Source organism: Dromiciops gliroides, chromosome 3 (genome assembly GCF_019393635.1).
Source record: "Dromiciops gliroides isolate mDroGli1 chromosome 3, mDroGli1.pri, whole genome shotgun sequence".
NCBI lineage: Eukaryota > Metazoa > Chordata > Mammalia > Microbiotheria > Microbiotheriidae > Dromiciops > Dromiciops gliroides.
In genome coordinates this window covers 404,529,287-404,553,913 of record NC_057863.1, presented here as the reverse complement: position 1 = coordinate 404,553,913, position 24,627 = coordinate 404,529,287, and the positions used below count along the sequence as shown (strand labels likewise).

Sequence of the window (24,627 nt, the reverse complement as noted above, 5' to 3'; positions counted from 1 at the left end):
TAATTTCAAAATTATTGGTCTACCTGAAAACCATGATCAAGGAAAGAGCTTAGACACCATCTTCTAAGATATTCTCAGGGAAAATTGCCCTGAAATTCTAGAAGCAGAAGGTAAAACAGAAATTGAAAGAATCCACTGCTCACCTCCTGAAAGAGATCCCAAAAAGAAAACTCCTAGGAATATTATAGCCAAATTCCAGAGCTCTCAGGTCAAGGAGAAAATATTTCAAGCTGCCAAAAAGAAAGAATTCAAGTACTGTGGAGTCCCAGTCAGGATAGCACAAGATCTAGCAGCTTCTACATTAAAGGACCAGAGGGCATGGAATATGATATTCCAGAGGGCAAAGGAAATGGGATTACTACCAAGAATCACCTACCCAGCAAAACTCAGCATTATCTTTCAGCGGAAAAAATGGGACTTTAATGAAAAAGAAGACTTTCAGATATTTGTGATGAAAAGACCTGAACTGAATGGCAAATTTGACTTTCAAATACAAGACCCTAGAGAACCATAAAAAAATTGGATCTGGGGGACATACCTGGGGTCATACAGTGGGCAACTGTCTTGTGTCTGAGGCCAGGTTTTGGCTGGGATCCCCCTGGGTCCAGGGGTGATGATTTGTCCACTGTGTCACCTAGCTAGATGGTAACATCTTCACTGGGGGAAGGGGAAGGGCAGAGGTGAAATCCTACATGAAAGTAACAGGAAAAGGCTTATGGAGTGGGAAAAGAGATGGGAGAGGAGCAAGGCAGTAAATGAATTTTACACTCATAAGAAAAGGCTCAAAGATCTTAAACTCATCAGAGCTGCCTCAAGGAGGGACTAACAGTCACACCCAACTGGGTGGAGTAACCTATTTAATCTGGGCAGTAAATGAGCCTAACACTCATCAAAATTGGCTCAAAGACCTCAATCTCATTAGAATTGGCTCAAGGAGGGAATAATGTACACACTCAATTGGGTGGAGTAATCTCTCTAACCCTGCAGGAAAATAGGAGGGGAACAGATAAAGAGAGAGGGGCAAAAGAAGGAAGGGCAGAGTTGGGGAGGGGACAGACAGAAGCAAATCCCTTTTGAAGAGTAATAGGATGAAAGAAGATGGATAATAGAATAAATATCATGGAGAAGGGAATAGGATGGAAGGGAAACAGTTAACAATAGTAATCATGAAAAAGAGAAAAGGGGGAAAATTTGTACAAAAAATATTTATGGCAACTCTTGGTGGAGACTAAGAATTAGGAATTGAGAGAATGTCCATCAATTGAGGAATGGTGGAAAAAATTGTGTTATATGATTGTAGTGGAATGTTCTTGTGCTATAGGAAATGACAAACAGGATGATCCCCGAAAAACCTTGAAAGACTAATGAACATCAATGTATAGTGAAGTGAGCAGAGCTGAGAGGACATTGTGTGTAGTGACAGCAGTATTGTTCAATGAGCAATTGTGAATGACTTAACTACTCTCAGCAGTGCAATGATCCAAGACAATCCCAAGGAACTAATGAGGAAGCTTACTATGCACCCCTATAGAAAAAACTGATAAAAAGAACACTTGTGAGGGCAGCTAGGTGGCACAGTGGATAAAGCACCAGCCCTGGATTCAGGAGTACCTGAGTTCAAATCCGGCCTCAGACACTTGACACTTACCAGCTGTGTGAACTTGGGCAAGTCACTTAACCCCCATTGCCCCACCAAAGAAAAAAAAAGAACACTTGTAGATTGTACATATATAACCTGATTGCAATCTTGTGGAGGGGGGAGGACAGGGAGGGAGGGAGGGAGAAAAATTTGGAACTCTAAATCTTATGAAAATGAATGTTGAAAAGTACCCTTACATGTAAATGGAAAATAAAATAAATGTTTGTTGCTAAAAAAAAAAAAAAGAAAAGAAATGATAAGGGTTAATGCATGACCTCTGAAGAAGAAATCTGAGCAATTCTTGTGAATTATTTTGCCTCAGTACATGCCAATAAAACTTACAAATCTAAATGAAATTGATAAAAAATTTCAAAAGTATAAATTGTCCATACCATCTGTGGTAAAATATGAAAGTTTTTAACAGTCGGTTAGGATAACTGAAAGACGCCAGTTTTTCAAGGACCACCCATTTGGGGAGGAGATGAACAGTCCGCCTGCTGCGCATGTCAGACTGCCTGCCGGGTTTTTTGACTTCCGGGGTGGAGAGAACGAGAGGAGGCCTTTTGCTTGCTTGGCGGGACTCCTGACGGCGCGGCACAGACTCTCTCTCCAAAGGTGGCCTTGTCGGTTTGGTGAGTTTTTATAAGGAATATAGACTAAGCTTAGACTTAAGACGATTTGTAGTGTGTTTCTACTTTCCTATCCTTCTAATCAACATCACCTTGTGACTATTATAACTATAAATAAAAAGGTCTATCTAGAAAACCAAAAGCTGCTTCTATTTACTAGTTTGGGAGATAAATTAAGGGAAAGGTTAAGTAGGGGAGATTTATGATCTAATATCCAATTTTAAATCTCACACATCAAAAGAGAAAATAGTATGTTTAGTTAAATTTATCTTAGAAAATGAGCTCCCTGTAGGGAGAAAACAAAACAGGACCAGATGGATTTAAAAGAAAGTTGTACCAAAAATCAAAAGAACAAATAATTCCTTTTTTAATTGGTTTTGGTTTTTTGATGGGGCAATGAGAATTAAGTGACTTGCCCAAGGTCACACAGCTTGTCAAGTATCTGAGGCTGGAATTGAAGTGTCAAGTATCTGAGGCTGGAATTGAACTCAGGTCCTCCTGAATCCAAGGCTGGTGCTTTATCCACTGCACCACCTAGCTGCCCACAACAATTAATTCTAATACCACGTAAACTATTTTTTAAAAAATAAGGAAAGGAGAAATCCTATCAAATTCCTTTTATGACTGTGGTGAGCAAAACTATATGGGGTCACCCTATTACTGTCCCAAGTGTAGGGAAAAGGGGGCAGCTAGGTGGTGCAGTGGATAAAGCATGGATTCAGGAGGACCTGAGTTCAAATCTGGCCTCAGACACTTGACACTAGCTGTGTGACCTTGGGCAAGTCACTTAATTCTCGTTGCCCCATCAAAAAAACAAAACCAATTAAAAAAAGAATTATTTGTTCTGCAAAAACAAACAAAGTGTAGGGAAAATTAGCTGGGGTTTGTCATATATTTGTTACTTAGAAATTAGAGGCTACTGAGCCAGTTTGAGGGCATTAAGCATTTACTAAAGTATATTAAATATTAGTAAAGAGAGCGCACATGGCTCTGAAAGATAGGAAAGCCTAACTAGGAAATAGAAGAGATAGAAGGGAGAAAACAGGGAACCCTGGTGGGCAGCATATGCTCTCACCAAGTTCTGGGGCCAAAGAGCAAGTGTCTCTGTAAGCTTGCTGTGGGCAAAAGGAGAGCCTGGCTATAGACATTGTTCAAAGCTAATTGGCTAGCATCATTCAAATCTATTGGTTCACTGGATTTGAGGGCGATTCAGCTCAGTTGTGCTGAGATCAGAGCCCAGAGAACAGATCCTCTGGAGGGAACAAGGCTTTCAGGTAGGTGTGGTTTTGAATGAGGTAACTTCCTGACTCTGGGCTGACCTTAAGACTCTCTCAGCAGTGGGGGTGGGGGGCCTCTGGGAGTCCCAAAACCCCATTATTTTCTCACATGACACAAATATGGTTTCAATATCTAAACCAGAGAGAGCAAAAACAGAAAAAGGAAACTATTGACCAATTACCCTGATGAATATTGATGATAAAAGCAATTAATAAAATGCTAGCAAGGAGACTAGAACAATATATCACAGAAATCATACATTATGATCAAGTGGAATTTAAATGAGGCATGCAGAGCTAGTTCAATATTAGGAAAACTATAAGCATAATTGCCCATACCCATAAAAAAAACAACAAAAATAACACAATTATATCAATAGATGCAGAAAAGGTTTGTAACAAAATGCAACACCCATTTCTATTTTTTTTAAAAAAAACAACACTTAGAAGCATAGAAATAAAGGGAGTTTCCTTAAAATGATATGTAGCATCCATCTAAATCCAAGAGTAAGCATTATTTATAACAGGGATTGAAGGCTTTCCAATTTGATCACTGGTGAAGCAATGATGTCCATTATCACCATTATTATTCAATAATGTACTACAAATATTAGCTATAGAAATAAGATGAAAAAGAAATTGAAGGAATAAGCATAGAAAACAAGGATAGAAAAATATCACATTTTTGCAAATGGTTTGTTTAGAGAAACCTAGAGAATCAGCTAAAAAATTAGTTGAAACAATTAACAACTTTAGTAAAGTTGCAGGATATAGAATAAACCCTCATAAATCATTAGCATCCATCTCTCTCTCTTTATATATATATATGTGTGTGTGTGTGTGTGTATTATATATATATATAACAAAATATTAGGAAAACTATAAGCATAATTGCAAAAAAAAAACTAGCAAAAAGATATAAACCAAAACCCCCTTTTAAAGTAACTGCAAATAGTATAAAATGCTTGGTAGCCTCCTTGCCATGATACATACAGAAAATATATGAACACAATTAGAAGACACTTCACAGAAATAGACATCTTTAAATGCCTGGAAAAATGTTAATTACTCCAGAGTAGGTCAAGTCAATATAATAAAAATGACACTACCTAAATTAATTTACTTATTCAGTGCTTATTTACTTATAGTATATTACAGTACTTATTCACTTATTTAGATATAAAGATTAATATTATAAGCAAATTATAGGAGCATAGAAAAGTTTACCTGTCAGATCTATGGATAAAGGAAGAATTTATAACCAAACAAAAGATATAGAGGATTCCAGGAGGTAAAAGGAATAATGTTGGTTACCTGAAATTTAGAATGGTTTGCATAAATAAAACCCATGCAGCCAAAGTTAGAAGGAAAGCATGAAACTCAGACAACATAGGAATTTTCTCTGGTAATGGTCTTATTTTTCAAATTTATAGAAAATGGAATCAAATTTATTTTAAAAAATAGGAGCCACTCCCAAATTGATAAATATGTATAATTGAATAAATTATTAAAGGATTTGTACATGCAGTTTTTAGAGGGGAAAAATCAAAGCTATGAAAAAATGCTCTTAATCACTAATAATTAGAGAAATGTGCACTAAAAGAACTCTGAGACACTTACTAGCTGTGTGACCCTGGGCAAGTCACTTAACCCCAATTGCCTCACCAAAAACAACAACAACAACAACAGGGGAGCTTATGGTGCCAAGATGGCAGAGTGAGGAAGGAATCCTCTGAAGTCCTCTCAAATTCTGCTGCAAATAACTAGAAAACCACCTCAAAATTGATCTAGGAGAAGGGAAGCAGCTTGCCAGCCCAGCATAAAATGTCTGTCTCACTGGAGTGGGAGGGGAGCAAGGTCATAGAGCAATAGCAACAGTACCCAGCTTCATAGTAGGGAGCCTTTAGCAAGGCTCTAAGCATGAAAGAAACTCCATCCTCTTGCAAACCAGTAGCCCCTTAGGCAACTGAGCAGGTTGTGCATCACAAAAAGGCCCTACTCCAGCACAAGCTACCAGCAAGGCCTTGATACCATTACTGACCAGTAGTGAAACCCTGCCCCAGGGCTGGCCAACAGTGAGATTCTGTCCCTGGAGACTACCAGCAGAGCAAGTCTGATTCCACAGAAACCTAGCATCAGGGCCCCATCCCTTGGATAGATCAGCAATATTACTCCTCCAAGACCTGCTAGGAGAGAGCCCATGTTTTCATAGCAACACAACAGGGCCCCATCACTGGGACAGACCAGCAACAAGATCCCTCCTCCAAGGCCAGCCACGCAAAGACTCAGTTACCATAGTAACCCAGCAGCAAGGCCCCACCCCTGGAACAGGCCAACAGCTAAATCCCACACCCAGGAGATGACAACTGGGAGGCCACAACCCTCGGTCCAAGCCAGAAAGGAAGGGTAACCTCCAGAGGAAACAAACAGCTATGCCCTGAAGACCAGTAAAAACCAGAAGTAAGACCTAGAACCCTAGAACAAAAAGCTTAGCACAGTGCAGGATCAGAGCCCAACTCTCACATAAAAACAGCAAGTCACAAAAAAGACAGAAAAATGAGCAAAAAAACCAAAGAGCTTCAATATAGAGTTACAATGGTGATAGAGAGGAGGATCAAGGTATAAACTTAGGAGAAGACAATAGTGTCAAATGGCTACATGTGATGCCTCAAAGAATAATGTAATTTGGTCTCAGTCTCAAAAAGGATTCCCAGAAGAGTTAAAAAGGGATTTTAAAAGTACATTAGAGTAGTAGAAAAAGATTGGGAAAAGAAATTAGAGTAATACAAGAAAATCATGGAGGGAAAAGAGTCAATAACAAGGAAAAGATACAAAAATCTGCCAAGGAAAATAACTCCCTAAAAAATAGAATTGGCCAAATGGAAAAGTACAAAAGCTCCATGAAGAAAATAATTCCTTAAAAATTAGAAAGGAACAAGTAGAAACTAATGACTCTATTAGACATCAAGATACAATAAAACAAAATCCAAAAAGTAAAAAAAAAAAATAGAAGAAAATGTGAAATTCCTCACAACTGACCTAGAAAAGAGATCTAGAACAGGTAATACAAGAATTACTGGACTACCTGAAAACCAAGATTTTTAAAAAGCAGCCTGGACAATGTCTTTCAAGAAATTATCAAGGAAAATTATCCTGATGTCCTAGAACCAGAGGGTAAAATAGTGTTTGAAAGAATCCACTGGTCACTTCCTGAAAGAGTTCCCCAAAATGAAAACTCCCAGGGGCATCATATCCAAATTTTAGAGCTCACAGAACAAGGAGAAAAAATTTTGAGCAGCAAACAAAACAATTCAAATATAATGAAGTTACAGTCAGGATTACATAGGAGTTAGTAGTTTCTACATTAAAGAACCAGAGGACTTGGGAAATTATATATTGAAAGGCAAAGGAGTTAAGATTACAACCAAGAATCACCTACCCAGCAAAACTGAATATAGTCTTTCAGGGGGGGAAAATGGACAATTAGCAAAAGGGGACTTTCAAGTATTTTTAATTTAAAAACAAGAGCTGAATAAAAAGTTTGACCTCCAAATATAAGACTCAAGGGAAATATAAAAAGCTAAAAAAAGAAAGAAACAAGAGAAAACATAAGAAATTCAATAAGTTTAAACTGCTTATATTTCTATATGGAAAGATAATAACACTTAACTTTATGTTTGTAAGAACAATTAGAAGAGTATATAGACAGATGGTGTGGATATAAGGTGACTTTGGTGGGATGATATCCAGAAAACAAAATAAAGGGGGGTGAGAAAGAAAATTGCACTGGAAAAAGATTAATATTGTCCAACCTATAATAAAAGAGACTGGGGCAGACCTCTAAGCTAATGACACTTTATTAAAGGGTCCATGGTCCTCTCTAATGAAGTGGATCTTGGATCTTCCTCATGATCTGAGATGTGCTGTTCTTCCAGGGACTTTTCTTTATAAGGTTTGATATTAGACTTGATACCTGAACATTTTGAAGAAGCTATACAAAACAGAATATACAGAAACCCATTGTTTCATAGATCATGCTTCACAGGTCAAAAAATGATGCATCAGCTAGAAATAGAATAGGCAATGAGAAAATAAAACTATCAATTTTGCAAATGATACGATGATATACTTTTAAAAAACCTAGGAAATCAACTAAAAAACTACTTGAAATTATTAACAACTATAGCAAAGTTCCAAGATACAAAATAAATCCACATAAATCACCAGCATTTTTATATATTACCAACAAAGTGCAGCAGCAACAGGTAGAAAGAGAAATTCCATTTGAAGTAACTGTAGACAATATAAAATACTTGGAAGTCTACCTGCCAAGACAAACCAAGGAACTAAATGAACACAACTATAAAACTTTTCACACAAATAAAATCAGATCTAAACAAATGGAAAAATATTAATCACTTATGGATAGGCCAAGTGAATATAATAAAAATGACAATACTACCTAAATTAATCTATTTATTCAATGCCATACCAAACAAACTATCCCAAAAAAGTATTTATAAAGCTAGAAAAAATAATAAAATTCACCTGGAAGAACAAAAAGTCAAGGATATCATGGGAATCAATGGAAAAAATGTGAAAGAAAGTGGTTTAACCATATCAGATCTCAACCTGTGTTATAAAGTGGTAATTATCAAAACAATCTGGTACTGGCTAAAAAATACAGTGGTGGATCAGTGGAATAGATTAGGTACAAATTACACTACAGTAAATGACCATAGTAATCTAATGATAAACCACAAAATCCAAGCTTTTGAAACAAAAACTCATTATTTGACAAAAACTGCTGGGAAAACTGTAAAACAGTATGGAAGAAAGTAGGTATAGAGCAACATCTCATATTGTATAACAAAATAAGGTCAAATGGGTACATGATTTATACATATTAATACCATAAGCAAATTAAAAGAGCATGGAATAATTTATCTGTGATATTTATGGATAAGAGAAGAATTTAGGATCAAAGATGATATAGAAAGCATTACAATATATAAAATGGATAATTTTGATTATATAAAATTAAAAAGTTTTTTATACAAACAAAACCAATGCAACCAGAATTATAAGGAAAGCAGAAAAGTGGGAGGAAATTTCCAACAAGTATTTCTGATAAAGGCCTCCCTCATTTCTCAGAGATATGGATAATTAAGTCAATTTATAAAAATACAAGTCATTCTCCAATTGATAAATGGTCAAAGGATAGAAACAGGCAGTTTTCAGACAAAGAAATCAAAACTAACTATAATGGGATTGAAAAAATCTCTAAATCACTATTGATCAGAGAAATACAAATTAAAACAACTCTGATGTACCATCTCATGCCTATCAGATTTGCCAACATGACAAAAAAGGAAAATGTTGAATGTTGGAGGGGATGTGCAAAAACTATGACACTGATTTACTGTTGGTGGAGTTGTGAAGTGATCCAACCTTTCTGGAGAGCAATTTGGAACTATGCCCAAGGGACTATAAAACTGTGCTTACCCTTTGATTGAGCAATACCACTACTAGGTCTATATCCCAAAGACACCAAAAAAAAGGGGAGGGGAACTATTTGTACAAAAATATTTATAGTGGCTCTTTTTGTAGTGGCTAAGAATTGGAAATCAAAGGGATGTCCACCAATTGGGTAGTGGCTAAATGAGCTGTGGCTTATGGTTGTAATGGAATATTATTATGCTATAATAGATGACATGTAGGATGGTTTCAAAAAATATGAAAATACTTACATCAAATGGTGCATAGTGAAGTGAACAGATCCAGGAGAACATTTTACACAGTAACAGGAATATTGTTTGATGAACTGTGAAGCACTTAGCTATTCCCACCAATACAATCATCCAAGATAAAACCAAAACACTAATGATGAAGCATACTATCCTCCTTCAGACAAAGAACTGTTATTGATTGAATACAGACCAAAGCATGCTATTTTATACTTTCATTTTTTTCTTTTATTCAAGTCTTCTTCTATAAAATGACTAATATGGAAATGTTTTACATAATTGCACATGTATAATGTATATCTTGTTGCTTACCATCTCAGAGAGGGGGGAGGGAAGGACAGAATCTAGATATCAAAAGTTTAAATAAAAATGTTTTTAAAATCAGGAAAAAAAAACACAATGTAGATCAGCAACTTAAACTGTTACTTAAATTCTTAGTAAGTTGCTTGTGGTATTGAAAGGTTAAATTACTCCCATGAGGTAACTAATTCTCTTTTTTTCTTAAACTACAGGACTTAAATACATATCTTCCTAGGACATATTCTGACTATTACCCATTAAGGGATGAGTGAGCATTATTGTAATTTTCCATTTGACCTGGGTGTTATAGGAATAAGAGTCAACCCCAAGTGTTTAGTTCCAAGGAGCTTTGGGGACTTGTCTATACATTCTTGCTTTGGATCTGTGTGCATCAGGGTAATCAGACAATGTCAGTTAGTCCACTTTCAGGAAATGAGGTTGAGGTTTATGGCTGGCATTTAATAAAAAGATATTACTTGATTTGATAAAAGGCACATTTCTTTTCTAATGGAGGATCAACCAGAGAACAATGTCAACCTTATATAAAATTCTATTTCTGGCTCTGAATCTGTAGAGCAAATTAATGAAATCCCTTTCAATAAAGAGGTATTAACCAGACAATGGACAGCTAGGTGGTAGCATGGGTAGAGTGCCAGGCCTGGAGTCAGAAAGGTTCTTCTTCCTGAGTTCAAATCAGGCCTCAGACACTTACTAGCTGTGTGACACTAGCAAGTCACTTAACCCTGTCTGCCTCAGGTTCCTCATCTGTAGAATAAACCAGAGAAGTGTGGTAAAATTTATTTGTAATAAAGTTTTAGCTGAATCATTTGGGAGGGGCCACACCTGGCCCACCCCGAGAGTTATGTATGCTACTAAGCAGCTTTTGAAGGACCTCCCCTTTTGGGGGAGGGGAGATTGAATGCTACCTGTAGGGAGACTAGGCTGCTTCTGGAATGCTAGGTTGCTTCCAGTAGCCAAGGCGTGTTCCAAGGCGCAGTCTTTTTTGTTCAGGCTGGCCTGGTGGTTTGCATGTGAGCTGTCTGGGGAACTGCCATCTCATCTCAGTGTGGCACTAGAAACTGCATTCTGTCCCCAGGGGTTGGTGAGTTTAATGACTGAAACCCTAAATTCCTTTGAACTAGCTTAATTGGGAACTGTCTGGGAGTGAATAGGTTAAGTTTAGAGTATTTATCTGTATTTCTATTTTCCTATTTCCTTATCTTTGATTTTTATTAGTTTCACTTTTGTTTTTTAATTAATTCCCAAGTAATAAAATCTGATCCTTTTATGAACTAAAGCTTAGAGGCTCCTTTCTTATTGGCCTGGGAGAAATATCTAAAAAGGGAAGTTCAGAGGGGAGAATAAACCTAAAAGGTCCCTCATATTTCTGGGACCCCAATATTAAGGCGAGTCACCCAAATAACGTTCCATATATCAAATTTTGGCCCTCACAGAAGGAAATGGCAAACTAATCCAGTATCTTTGCCAAGAAAACCTAAAAATGAGGTCACTCAAAATGGACTGAAACACCTGAGTACATGAATATTACTGAAAGACCTGAGAAAGAACTACTGGGAAGGTCAACATAGGACTAATATAGGAAATAGTACTTTTGTGGAGCCTTGAAGAAAGTTAAGCAATCCTGCTAAATTTTGTTTAGTGTGAATGATTATATATAAATCTAATGTGAATCCTATGTAATAAGAACCTGCATATTTCTAAGAATTAGGGAGAAAGAATGGGGAACAGCCTGTGCAGAGGCAAGATGATGAGAAATGTATAACCCATAGTCCAGTTTGTGCCTTCCTCCCAAGGAGAATGGGCTCTCAAGATTGTGGGCTTATATGGACTAAGTCCAGTCTTGCAGATGGATTGCAGATGGGTCATGACTCTCTCTTTGGCTCATTGTTTCTACTCAGAATTTACTCAGGAAATAAATCTCTATAATGCAGTTTTGGTATAGTTTTTTTCTAAGTTTCCACAATTGTTTTCAAAGGATTTTCAATTCCCATGTAAGAATTCAGATTCAAAGATGCATATGGTAGTAAACATCCTTAATTTCTACCTATATAAAATGCAAACTCAGAAACACATAAACAGATATAAAGCTACATAACACATTAATGGCAAACCTTCTCAGAAAAAGAAACTGAACTCATGGTGGCTAGTAGGTAGAATAAGGCTTTATCATTGTGTTGAATTCTTCCAACAAGTTTCTACACAGTATCTTTTAGATGTCCGTTGTCTTTTGTGGTGGAGTTTCCCCAAATCTCCAAATGTGCTATGTGGTTGTTGTACAGAAAAATTCCTTTCAATGTAACATGTGCTATCCAAATAACTCATGGTAATTATGTGCCTGTGCTTGTGTGTTGGAGGGGGGTGGGTGGTAAAGTAAAGCTCTTTCATCCCTTTTTCCCACTTCCTAAAGTGTCATGGTTCTACTTTCCCATGGCAAGGATCATTGGGCAATTTTTTTTCTTTCCTTAAGTGTTGTGTTGCTCAGGAAATTCCCCATATAGATGGTTACAAATTCAAATTTAAATTGAAGCTACTTGCAAGAGAAGACACAAAGCATGTGTGATAATAAAATAAATTTCATTTTAGGCCATTTAGAAAACTACATGCCTATTTCTACCATATGATTCTTCAAGAATTCAATCACTGTCTCTGTTCTCATCATTTCTCATTCCAGGAAAGTGCATAATCAGAGCTCTTTTCTCTGACCTATGCTCACAAACAGAGAACTTTATCTTTGACCCTGGCAATAGAGAGACACTAGAATATATTGAATAGTGGAGTAATGCAGTCAAATGTGTATTTTAGAAAGATGTGAGCCAGTGAAACATAGTTTGACTGATATAGTTGCAGGCCCCCATTTTCAGCATCTTGCTCAAATGGTAACATTAAGATTAACATTCCTTCTTCTCTATTCTTCATTCCTACTTCTCTGTTCCACATTGCAACATTTTCATTAGGTAATTTTTAAAAAACTTCATCGGTCCTAAAGATAACTGGGCAATCCCCAGTGATGTCACACAGACTTCTTGTCTTAATTTATATATAAGGTGAAGTCTCAAGGTCTCTGAATTTTCAAGTGAAGTCTCGTTCCCCTAAAAACCTGTTCTTTGGTATGGAGGCAGCACATTGAGACTGCACCTTTTAATAGCTCTTTTCCTCTTTCCCTTGTGAACAGGAATAAAGTTTGAAGCTCTCTTTGTGTTGAATGATACTTTTCACCTGAACTCCCTTGAATGACAGATCAATTTGACAAGTATGCCAGCAATCATAGCCTTTAACATTTTGTGACACAACTGGAAACTTTAAGACAATAAGACCCCCATAATCATCACTGATTAACTGACTTAGAACCAAGAGGAACCCTATATTAGCTGGACTTCAAACCTTTTATTACTAACTATTGAATAAAGTTCAACATTTCTTAGATTGGCACTTAAGGTTTTCTCTCTCTCCTCTCTCTCTCTCTCTCTCTCTCTCTCTCTCTCTCTCTCTCTCTCTCTCTCTCTCTCTCTCTCTTTCTCTCTCTCTCTCACACACACACACAGAGACACATACACATGCACACACACACACAGAGGAGTTTTTGCAAAGTTTAATTAATGTTCATTTCTGTTAAGTGACTCATATTTCCCCTTCTTTGCCATTGTGGAATTAAATAGGTTTTCAACTAGATGTTATTGTTGTTCAGTTTTTTCAGTCATGTCTGTCTTTTTCTGACCCCATTTGGGGTTTTCTTTTAAAAATATACTAGAGTTGTTATTTATTTGTGTATTATATGTGTGTATGTATATATGTGTGTATACACACATATACATATATGTATATCTGTGTATATATGTATATGTGTCTATATGAATGTGTGTGTGTGTGTGTATATATATATATATATATCTCACGTCATAGAGATGATAATTATGTCCAAAGAAGCTGATGAGAATACCAAGTGAAATAGCATGAATAAAGAAAAGAAAGGGGTTCAGGTCAGAACCTTAAGGACCACTTATTTTTAGTAAGTGTGAACTATATAAAGATGTTACAAAGGAGACTGAGAAGGAATAGTCAGACCTATAAGATGAGGAAAAAGTAGTATAGCAATAGACTAGAAAGTATTCAGAGAGAAGACAGAATCCAGGAGAAGACAGTCATCAACAATGTCCAAAGAATCTAAGAAGGATTAGAACTGGGAATAAGCTATTATATTTGGCATTTACAAGATTATCTATAACTTTACAGAACAGTATTTAACAATGCAATCTCTATATAGCAAATGAATAAAGGAGTGAAAAGTATTTATGTGTCAAGAACTGTCTAATATACTGGAGTTAGAAATGGGAAATAGAAATCTGACATTTTTTTCTGTGCCCAAATAGCTCCCATTTTATTTGAAGAAGAAAACCCATATAGTAGCAGTAAACTGTAGATCATATAATACATGGGTCTTAAGGATATATCAGCAGGACATTTTGAAATATCTAGTGGTCTTGAAGGGATATAATCAGTGTAAATGCTTAGGTCAAGTGGTCATTCACATTACCAGAAAGATTGTTGTTGGTAACTCTGAACTCATCAAAGCTATATGAGTGAGCATTTCAGGATAGGAAAAAGCTAGAGAACTCCAAGATGCACACACTTTGGGAAGAGGGGTAATAGGCCTAAAGGTTAGAGAGGAATATACATTCCAAATCCCCATCCAGAGGGAACAATGGAATAATAGGAATAATGAAGTTTTGAAAATCAATGGGTGGCAGGGAAGGAGGAGATACTGACCAGGAGGTTGGGGAGAAGGGAAGAACTTGGTAGTACCTGGGTGAGATGAGGCTTTCCCCAATCTCCTCCTTCAGGGTCCACCAGCACCTGTTAGCAAAGCTTTATAAATTCTTAATGTTAAAAAAAAATGGGGTACTAGGTTAGGAAGATCAGAAAGAGTATATCAAAGGGAGTAGAGTACAAATGGCAAGAGCTACATTACCAAAAGTATATTAATTGGTTCATTGAAGTAGTATGAGTGACTATTTGGTGGAATCAGTCAGGGAGGGAAGCAAGGGGACAAAGGGCTTGAAGGCCTCATAACTTTTGGAAAGGGAAAGTGGAACTAAGGATTTAAGAAGAAGTGCCCCTGGATTCCCAAGGGGAGGGGTAGGGGGATTCAGAATTCTGTGTATAGAAAAGTTAAAAGTGGCAGTGTGGAGGCCACAAATTATGACAGCTCAGAAGTAGTGTTTTACTTATTGAAACTGTAATAATGCATTCTTTATGTTTTGATTTGTCATGGAAAGACAGCTCTGACATAAAGCTATAGCTCAACCAGAAGAAATAAAAGTTCATTCCCACTTTTAGCATTACTCAAATAATTGCACTGTGGATTTACAAGGCTATTGAAAGGACTGTTTTTATTTTTTAAAAAGTTAATATTCTAAAAAAAGTTAATATTCTTAATTGAGAAGGTACCATGGTTTAAACCATTGCACATATCTGGAATTCCCAAATTGAGCCTGAGGTCATACCTTTTTCAAGCTTGCTTCTTTTTAATTTGGAGTCCTTTGAATTTTTCACGTTTTACTTATTATTGATAACAATTTGAGTGCAGGATTAGAAAAAGCAACAAACACAGAGAAGGATTTGTGAGCTTGTGACACTCTGGAACCTGCCTTCCCAGAAAAATATCATGAGATTCTACTCTACTAGTGTTGTCTCTTTTCTAGTCTCAAAACACCCAAGGTCTAATTGTTCCCCTGGCTCAAGAGATTTCTTGAGTTTGTGATGTATTTAGAGATGAGATTCCCAAAGGGGAATCAAGGCCAATTATAAAAGCCCCTTCCACTCCCACACCAAGTCCTGGGGCTATCAAAATCTGGGAAAGAATCACTTTAGTGGGTAGGAAAAGTCAGTTCTGTGTTGTCTAATTTGGGTAATTTTGTCTAATATAGAGAAGCATTCAGGGTTGCCTGCTATATACACTGGCCCTACCTCACGGAACCTAAAATAGAAGTCATGGATGGAAAAACTCCTGTCTTCCCATCATGAGACACTTGAGAAAAGAAAGATTTCTCATCCCCAGTCAACTGTGTGCTCTCTTGAATATGTAAGTTTTGATCTGTCACTGCTTTTCATGGTATTGAATGACTCCCAAGGTTAGGGGCCATTTTCCTATAAGCATTTCCAAAATAGGAAATGCAAAGAGAAAAGTGTATTGGGTTATCAGGGTCTAGGGATGGTGGGCTGTGGTCCTGGAACCTAGAGAATTCAGCAGTTCTTACTTAGTTATAGACACAAAAACTGGAGACTCAAAAGATTATACCACACTTCATTAAGGAATCAACTCAACTTCTTTGAGGAAATCTTTGTTGATACATTGGGTAGACTCCTAATCATGGGGTTATGATACCCTGGGTCCAAATATAGCCTCTGATACACAAGCTCTAGAACTATCAGAAAGTCACTTATCCCCAGAGTCTCAAAGACTCTATTTCCTTATCTTTAAATAGGCATAATAATACTTATGATAACTACCTAATAAGGTTATTGAGAGGCCCAATGAGATAATGAAAAGAAAATGTTTTACAAACCTTTAAGTCCTCTATCTGTTGTCATGATCATTATCCATCATATTGTGTTGGAGGAGTCAATATCTAAAGCAGGGTTTATTGGGAAGTTTGGAAAATTGGAGTTCCAGGGTCAATCCTCCAACTTTATTTTTTGGCCCTAAAATTCCAGGAGTGCTACTTGATAAAGGAAGAGCATCTTTATATCCCTGCATACTTTTATGCCAAGATATGGGGATTATTCTCCACTTAGTAAAGGTATATTCTCCACAACTCCTATGCCTTGGTTATGACTTTCACAGTCACTGTCAAAGTTGCTTTAACACCTGTCACCTTTTAATTTCTAAGCAAGCATAAAGTATTCATTCATAGGGAAGGTAAAGTAAACCAACATACAATAGGAGCAAGGAACCAAGGCTGGTGGGTTAATTTTTTTTTGGTTTGTTTGTTTTGTGGGGCAATGGGGGTTAAGTGACTTGCCCAGGGTCACACAGCTAGTAAGTATCAAGTGTCTGAGGCTGGCTTTGAACTCAGGTCCTCCTGAATCCAGGGCCAGTGCTTTATCCACTGCACCAACTAGCTGCCTCTGGTGGGTTAATTTTGACATTTCTTTTGGGATTTTTTTTCATTTTTTATGATGGACGTTTTTTTTCTTTTTCAATTTCAGGTGTTTATTGATTAGCATGCCACTGATTAATAGCTAATAGAGATCACTTACTTCCATTCATTTCTTTGAGCTGCCCTAATTTTAGATAAGCTTTAAATGGAATCCATTTTACTTGCAATCATGGTGATTGAATGTTGAGAGTAACAGTCTCTGGGGAAAAAAGGATAGACTTCCACTGTGATGATTTTCCCAGTTTTTGCACTGTAAAAGTTTTTAACTAAAAAACACACATTGGTTATCAAAGATGAATTTTGTATCATGCAACTCAACCTCTGTGTCTGATATTTGTATTCATCCTCTGATTTCTTTTGTTTTCCCTTAGGGCTGACTCTCCTATGAAGATAAAGAACTACACAGAGGTAACTGAGTTTATCCTCCTGGGAATCCCTCATACAGAAGGACTAGAAACTATGCTCTTTGTCATCTTCTTATTCATCTACATCTTCACCCTGCTGGGGAACTTCCTCATTCTCTTGGCCATCATCTCTTCCTCTCACCTTCACACACCCATGTATTTCTTCCTGGGACTGTTATCTACTTTTGACATATTTTTTCCATCAGTGAGTTCTCCTAAAATGATGGTCTTTCTCTCTGGAAATAGCCGAGTCATCTCTTATAGAGGATGTGCTTCCCAGCTCTTCTTCTATCATTTTTTGGGGTGCACTGAGGGAATTCTATACTGTGTGATGTCCTATGACCGTTTTGTTGCTATCTGTCATCCACTGCACTACACAGTCATTATGAACCCCAGACTTTGTGTTGTCCTTGCCACATGTACCTCACTGATAGGTTGTATCCATGCCACTATATTGACATCACTTACCTTCCAGTTGCCTTACTGTGGCCCCAATGAGGTAAACTATTACTTATGTGATATTCCTGCCATCCTACCTTTGGCCTGTGCTGATAGCTCACTGGCCCAGAGGGTGAGTTTCACTAATGTTGGTCTTTTGACCGTAATGTTATTTTTCACTATTATTGTCTCCTATACCCATATTGGAATAGCTATTTTGAGAATGCGTTCAACTGAAGGCAGAGGCAAAGCTTTCTCTACTTGCAGTGCCCACCTCACTGCAATCATGTGTGCCTATGGACCAATTATCATCATCTATTTTCAGTCCACATACAACCCTTTGCTTGATGCTGTGGTTCAAATTTTGAATAACATTGTTTCACCTATGCTGAACTCCTTAATCTATTCTCTCAGGAACAAGGAAGTAAAAAGAGCCTTGAAAAGAGTTTTGTGTGGGGCAGGACTAACTGCAGAGGCCTAAGTTAGGGGGCTTCAGTCTCCCTGGTCAGTACCTGTTTCCATCTTTGTGTGGAAACCGTTGATCTGTTGATCACATTCCTCTTCTTCATCAAATGGTAGCCATGTCTCTGCCCTCTCTGTACATTATCATGTTGCCCTTTCTGTATGGTATATGTACCAGAAATTAGAACATGAAAAAAGTTAGTTGAGTTATTTTTTCTCTTAAAGGACTTTTCTGTTTGGATTCACTTTCATTTCAGAATTCATGGAGTATATGTGACTATTACTTCATTTGAAATAATTATCTTAAGAGAAACTTATATGTGAATGTACCTGTCTTTCCCATGGTGATAGTTTTGAAGAGTGCTTCTTTGGGAGAAGTAAGGGAAAGTTTAGACATATTATTTCATTGGTGTAGAGAGTTACTGATGAGCTCCCATTTTCCCATTGTCCTAAATCACCAAACCCCTTGACATCATTTCCCTTTCAGTCCTCCTTTACTCTAGTCTCTGATGAAAAGGTGTTTCTTCTCCTCGCCAAGTCTTTCTCCTAGTACCCTTGATTTCATCCAACCCTTTCTTGTCTCTGTTGGCAGGTTATCCCTTCTTGCTATTCTACAAACTTTATCTGCTGGCTCAATCCCTGCTACTCCCCCTCCCCAAATATACTCTTGTCCCCCCATCTTTAAAAATAATCAATTTATTTGATCTACCTATACCCTCAAGTTTTCATCCTTGACTCTCCTTCCTTGGCAGGTAAATTCCTATACAAAGTTGCCTACATTTTCTCCTCTCACTCACTTCTCAGACCTTTGTAAACTGGCTTCTAACCTCATTATTCACCTATAATGTCTCTCTCAAAAGTTACAAGTGATCTGTTTGTTAATTGTGCAATCCAATGATCTTTTCTCAATGATGATTCTTAAACTCTGCATCATCCTACACTATTGAAGACCCTTTGTCCCAGGATACTTTCTTGTCTTTGGTTTTCATGACACTTTTCTCTTCTGATACTCCTCCTAACTGTCCCACCCCCACTCCACCACCATTTGCTGGTTCACCATTCCTACCTTATCCCCTAACTATAGATATAACTCAAGTCTCTATCCTTGGATCTCTTCTCTCTCTGTAATCTCTTTCTCTTTATAACTCCATCAGATTCTATGGGTTGAATCATCATATATATATATATGTATATATATATATATGTATATGTATATATATGTATGTATGTATGTATATACACATATATATATACATATATATAATATGTGTGTGATATATACATATATATACATATATATATGACTCTAGATCTAAATATCAAGCTGTAATCTCTCTCCTGAACTCCAGCATCTGAGTCACACCCTGTCTCCCACTCCATACTTCTGCCTCTTAGAATCTCTAATTTCTTTCAAACATCAGTTCAAAAGACACTTCCTGTTTGAATCCTTTCCTGATCCTCCCCAACACCAGGTCTTAGTGCTTCTCTCTCACCTCTGAAATTACCTTATATTTACTCTGTATATATTCTGGTTATGAATGTCAATGTACATGCTGGTTCCTCTACAGGCAGAGACTGTTTCATTCTTGTCTTTACATCCTTAACATTCAATGCTTTCTGATTGATTTATTAATTGATTTACTGGAAATTCCCCCCACCAATGCAGATCTCCAGTCTATCTGTAATTTTTCTACCTTAGTAAGCTGCCTGCAGCACCAAGAGAATAAGTGACTAAGCCTTGATAACAGAACCAGTGTGGGTCAAAGACAAGACTTTATCTCTGATCTTCCTGAGTCTCCAATTACTCATTACTGTTCTTGTTGAGAACAAAAGGGGGGCAGTTGATGATTTGGGGCAATGTATGAAAGAGCAGGACTGTCAGTTTCCTTTTGAATTACCTATAATCAGGAATGGCAGACAAGAGTATAGGTGAAGGACCTGATTCATTTCCATGTGAACAATATAAAGGGCAACAATATATAGTAGAGTCTTTTCTGGGGACATGAGTAGTAGACTTTTGTTTCATATGGATGCATCATAAAAGATATTTCTTGAGTCTTCACACAATTCTTCTCTCATGAGGTGAAGATGATAATAGTGGAATGATAACCTCCCAACTTTGGTTGTGGCAGAAATGTCTTCCACTTAGTTTATGTGGTCCATGTCACTGTTGCCAAACAAATTTACTACAGTACAGAAATTATAGAGGAAAAAACCTGGGTCTTATTATGCCTAAGCACAGATTCAGGAGGTAGAAAAATAACTATGAGCAAAGATTAGTATTTGAATGAGGTTTTTCAAAAATAACATTATGTCAGAGAGAAAGAGAAATAATTTTGTACATACAGCAATCATGTGTGTCCTCTTAGGCCATAAAACTTAGAAATACAGAGTTCATTCTTCTTTTGATGTCATCAAGCTTGAACAAATAAATAAAGACCAATACAGATTTAAATGCTGTTTACAAAATCCTACATTTGGGGCAGCTAGGTGGCTCAATGGATAGAGCACTGGCTCTGGATTCAGGAAGACCTGAGTTCAAATCTGGCCTCAGACACTTAACACTTACTAGCTGTGTGACCCTGGGCAAGTCACTTAACCCCAATTGCCTCACCAAAAAAATAAAAGAAAATTTTTTTAAAAAAGAAAAAAAAATCCTACATTTATAGAACAACAAGATTATATTTTAAAGAAGTCACAAGGGATTAAATGAGGGGAAAGGATGCATATGTCACAAAGATAACCATAAGGCTTTGGATCAGGGAAATCCTTCTACAATTAGCAAAATCACTTTGGGAAGTTCAAATTCTTGTTTGATTTCTTATCTGAGGAATATTAAAAGGGCTTCCATTACTACTATTATTCCATGAGTCAGGTTTTAGTCAAATGAGATTAATATTAATAGAAGAGGGGGCAGTTAGGTGGCGCAGTGGATAGAGCACCAGCCCTGGAGTCAGGAGTACCTGAGTTCAAATCCGGCCTCGGACACTTAACACTTACTGGCTGTGTGACCCTGGGCAAGTCACTTAACCCCAATTGCCTCACTTAAAAAAAAAAGTTTAAAAAAAATATTAATAGAAGACAGGACAGCTAGGTGGCATAGTGGATAGAGCACCGGCCCTGGATTCAGGAGGACCTGAGTTCAAATCCGGCCTCAGACACTTGACACTTACTAGCTGTGTGACCCTGGGCAAGTCACTTAACCCTCATTGCCCTGCTCCCCCCCCAAAAAAAAAAATTTTTTTTTATGACAGGTTTCAGTTACCTAAACAATATAGGAGAAATAGAATAATAAAATTGAATAAAAGGAAATAAAAAGTGAAAAAATTATCACCACACTTTGATTTTTTACAATGAGCATTCTAAACATTTGGGTATCTAGAATAGAGTTCTATTGTGTAATTAGTTAACAGTCTTTATATTATGTGTTTAGTTGGCAGCCTACTATAATTTTCAAATTTCTACTTTTTTTCAGTTCTAGGTTTATTCTCTTGGAGAAAATCCTTGAAATCATTCATAGATATGTCCTGTGTCCTAGCTTATACTTGTAGTCTTTTCTTTTTCCACACCCATAGCCATTTCCTGTATGGTTTCACTTTCAGGGAGTAAGTATTAAAAAGCAAAGTGCTCAAATTAATACCGCCAAGAAATGTATTGGTTGTATGTGTATTGATAGATGTGTTTTGATAGATGTTTAACAACTTACTCTATGGGGAAAAAATATACTCAACACATGTATTTTCTCTATTATTTTCATAAGTCTAGACAATCAATGAAACAATAAACCAAGCCCTGATTTGTGGCATCTGTCAGTTTCCAATGTCAGGTGTCATCCCTTTTTTTTTGTTTTTAACCATAAACCTGAACAGGAATCTGATCTATCACAAATCTGGCAGGTGGGCATGAAGCCTTTCCTTGAAAGATTCTAATGCAAGGAAACCTACTATTTTACAAAAAAGCCAATTGCTTTTTTTTGCATGATTCTTATTGTTATGAAGTTTTCCTTTATACCAAAGTATTATCTACCTTTATGAAATTTCTATCCATTCTCCACAGTGCTTCTCTCTGTGGTCAAATAGAACAAATTTAGTTCCCCATTGTTGGATTGTACTCCCTTCTCATATTTATGAATTAACATTCCTAACTTCCTTTAAGATTAAGCTTAGGTGGAGCAGCTAGGTGGCACAGTGGATAGAGCACCAGCCCTGGAGTCAGGAGTACCTGAGTTCAAATCCGGCCTCAGACACTTAACAATTACTAGCTGTGTGACCCTTGGCAAGTCACTTAACCCCAATTGCCTCACTAAAAAGAAAAAAAAAAGATTAAGCTTAGGTGTTATTGCTATTACATAAGGTCTTTGCTGTTCCTCCATATCTAACAGAGCTATACTGCAATCAGTTGGACTGGCTAATGAGAACTGATTGTTAAATTTTATTCGTGAGAATTCACACCTTGGAAATCATCAAATGCTACAAACCAGAACTTGATTTATTGTTTTGTTATTGTCTAGACTAATGTCCAAAGGGCTATAGAACTGTGCATACCCTTTGGTCCAGCAATACCACTGCTAGGTTTATTTCCCAAAAACATCCCCCAAAAGAGAAAAGGACCTATTTGTACAAAGATGTTTATAGCAGTTCTTCTCCTGGTGGCTAAGAATTGGAAATCAAAGGAATGCCCATAAATTGGGGGATGGCTAAAAAAGCTGTGGCATATGATGGTGATGCGATATTATTATGCTATAAGAAATGACAAGCAGGATGATTTCAGAAAGGCCTGGAAAGACTTGTATGAACTGATATATAGTGAAGTGTGCAGAACCAGGAGAAAGTTGTGCACAGTGATAGCAATATTGTTTGATGAACTGTGAATGACTTAACTTTTTTCAGCAATACAATGATCCAAGACAATCCCAAAAGATTATTGATAAAATGTACTATCTACCTCCAAAGAAAGAACTGATATTGATGGAACACAGACTGAAGCATGATATTTCTCTCTTCCTTTCTTTTTTTCCTTTTATTAAAGTCTTCTAAAAAATGACTAAAATGGTAATGTTTCACATAATCATACATGTATAACCTATGTCTGATTGTTACTGCTTCAGGGAGGGGATTGAAGAAGGAGGAAAGGAGGGATAAAAATTGGAACCCCAAACTATAAATAAAAAATTTTTTATTACTTTTTTTTAAAAAAGCAATAAGAAAAATCTTAATATGTCAGAGCCAAGATGGAAGAGAGAAGCCAGGAAGTGGCCTAACCTCTCCCCAATATCCCTCTGAAACAACATTAAATCAAGCCTCTAAATGGATTCTGGAGTGACAGAGCACACAAAAAGATTGAGTAAAACAATTTTTAATTTTAAGATAAATTTTAAGAATTTCAGGAAAAGTTTGTCTCACTTGGGTAAAGGAGTACAGCCCAGCAGAGGCAGTATCTGGGCAAGCCAATGGGAAGCTATTAGCCACAGCACACATCATCAGTGGAAGCCCCACAGTCCTGGCTCAGCAAACTAGTGGCACAGCAGGCCAGTTCTAAGGCCCCCAGACCCAATGCAGAAAGCAAACTGCCAGCCCCAGAACCCTGTCACTACATACTTGACTAGACAGGGCCAGGGCAACACAGTAAGGAAGTCCTGAGCCAATGTGGCTCCAGAGCAGAAAGCTAATGATCATGTCCCTGGTCCCCAGCATACGACGCTTGGTACAGAAGTCCCAGGAGCAGAACTCAACTTTAAAAGTCATAAAACAGGCTTAAAATGAACAACAACAAAAAAAAAAAACCCACCACCACCACCCCCCCAAAAAGCCTGACCATAGAAACCTACTATGGCAATAGAGAAAACCAAAACACAAAGTCAGGAGAGGACAACACTATCAATATGCCTACATACAAAGCCTCAAAGGGGAAGATGAATTGGTCTCAAGACCAAAAAAGCCTTCATGGAAGAATTCAAAAAGTATTTTAAAAATGAACAGAAGAGGAAATTAAATACTTAAATAATGCCACTTTAGAAAAAGAAATTGAAGCCACTAATGAATTCCCCAAGAAAAAATCTCCAGGGCTGGATGGATTTACAAGTGAATTCTACCAAACATTTAAAGAACAATTAATTCCAATACTATATAAACTATTTGGAAAAATAGGTGAAGAAGGAGTCCTACCAAATTCCTTTTATGACACAAATATAGTGCTAATACATCAAAAAGACCCAAAACAAAACAAAAAAATATATGGACTAATTTACCTAAAGCATATTGATACAAAAATTTTAAATAAAATATTATCAAAGAGACTACAATGATTTATCACAAAGATCATATATTATGACCATATTGGGTTTATACCAAGAATGCAGAACTACTTCAATATTAGGAAAACTATCAGTATAATTGACCACATCAATAATAAAATTAATAGAAACCATATGATTATCTCAATGGTTGCAGAAAAAGCTTATGAAAAAATACAGTCCCCATTCTTATTTTTAAAAAAAAACACTAGAGAGCATAGGAATAATTGGAGCTTTTGTTCTTATAACAATCCTGGAAAG

The 24,627-nt window shown here is 36.9% G+C and overlaps 1 protein-coding gene across 1 annotated transcript; it reads left to right on the top strand.

Annotated features, from left to right (window-relative positions):
• Positions 1-17,121: 17,121 nt before the first annotated feature.
• On the top strand, positions 17,122-23,612 carry LOC122747696 (olfactory receptor 148-like). Its single transcript, XM_043993580.1, has 3 exons — positions 17,122-18,057; positions 21,765-21,809; positions 23,487-23,612. Exons 1-3 carry the CDS (start codon positions 17,155-17,157, stop codon positions 23,610-23,612), a joined length of 1,074 nt encoding a protein of 357 aa, XP_043849515.1. The 5' UTR covers positions 17,122-17,154.
• Positions 23,613-24,627: the final 1,015 nt, after the last annotated feature.

Coding starts and splice junctions, on each gene's coding strand:
- LOC122747696 (XM_043993580.1), top strand. CDS start 17,155: ATGAAGATAAAGAACTACACAGAGGTAACTGAGTTTATCCTCCTGGGA. Junction 18,058..21,764: donor TAAAAAGAGCCTTGAAAAGA/GTTTTGTGTGGG, acceptor GTGTTTTGATAG/ATGTTTAACAACTTACTCTA. Junction 21,810..23,486: donor AAAAAATATACTCAACACAT/GTATTTTCTCTA, acceptor ACTTGGGTAAAG/GAGTACAGCCCAGCAGAGGC.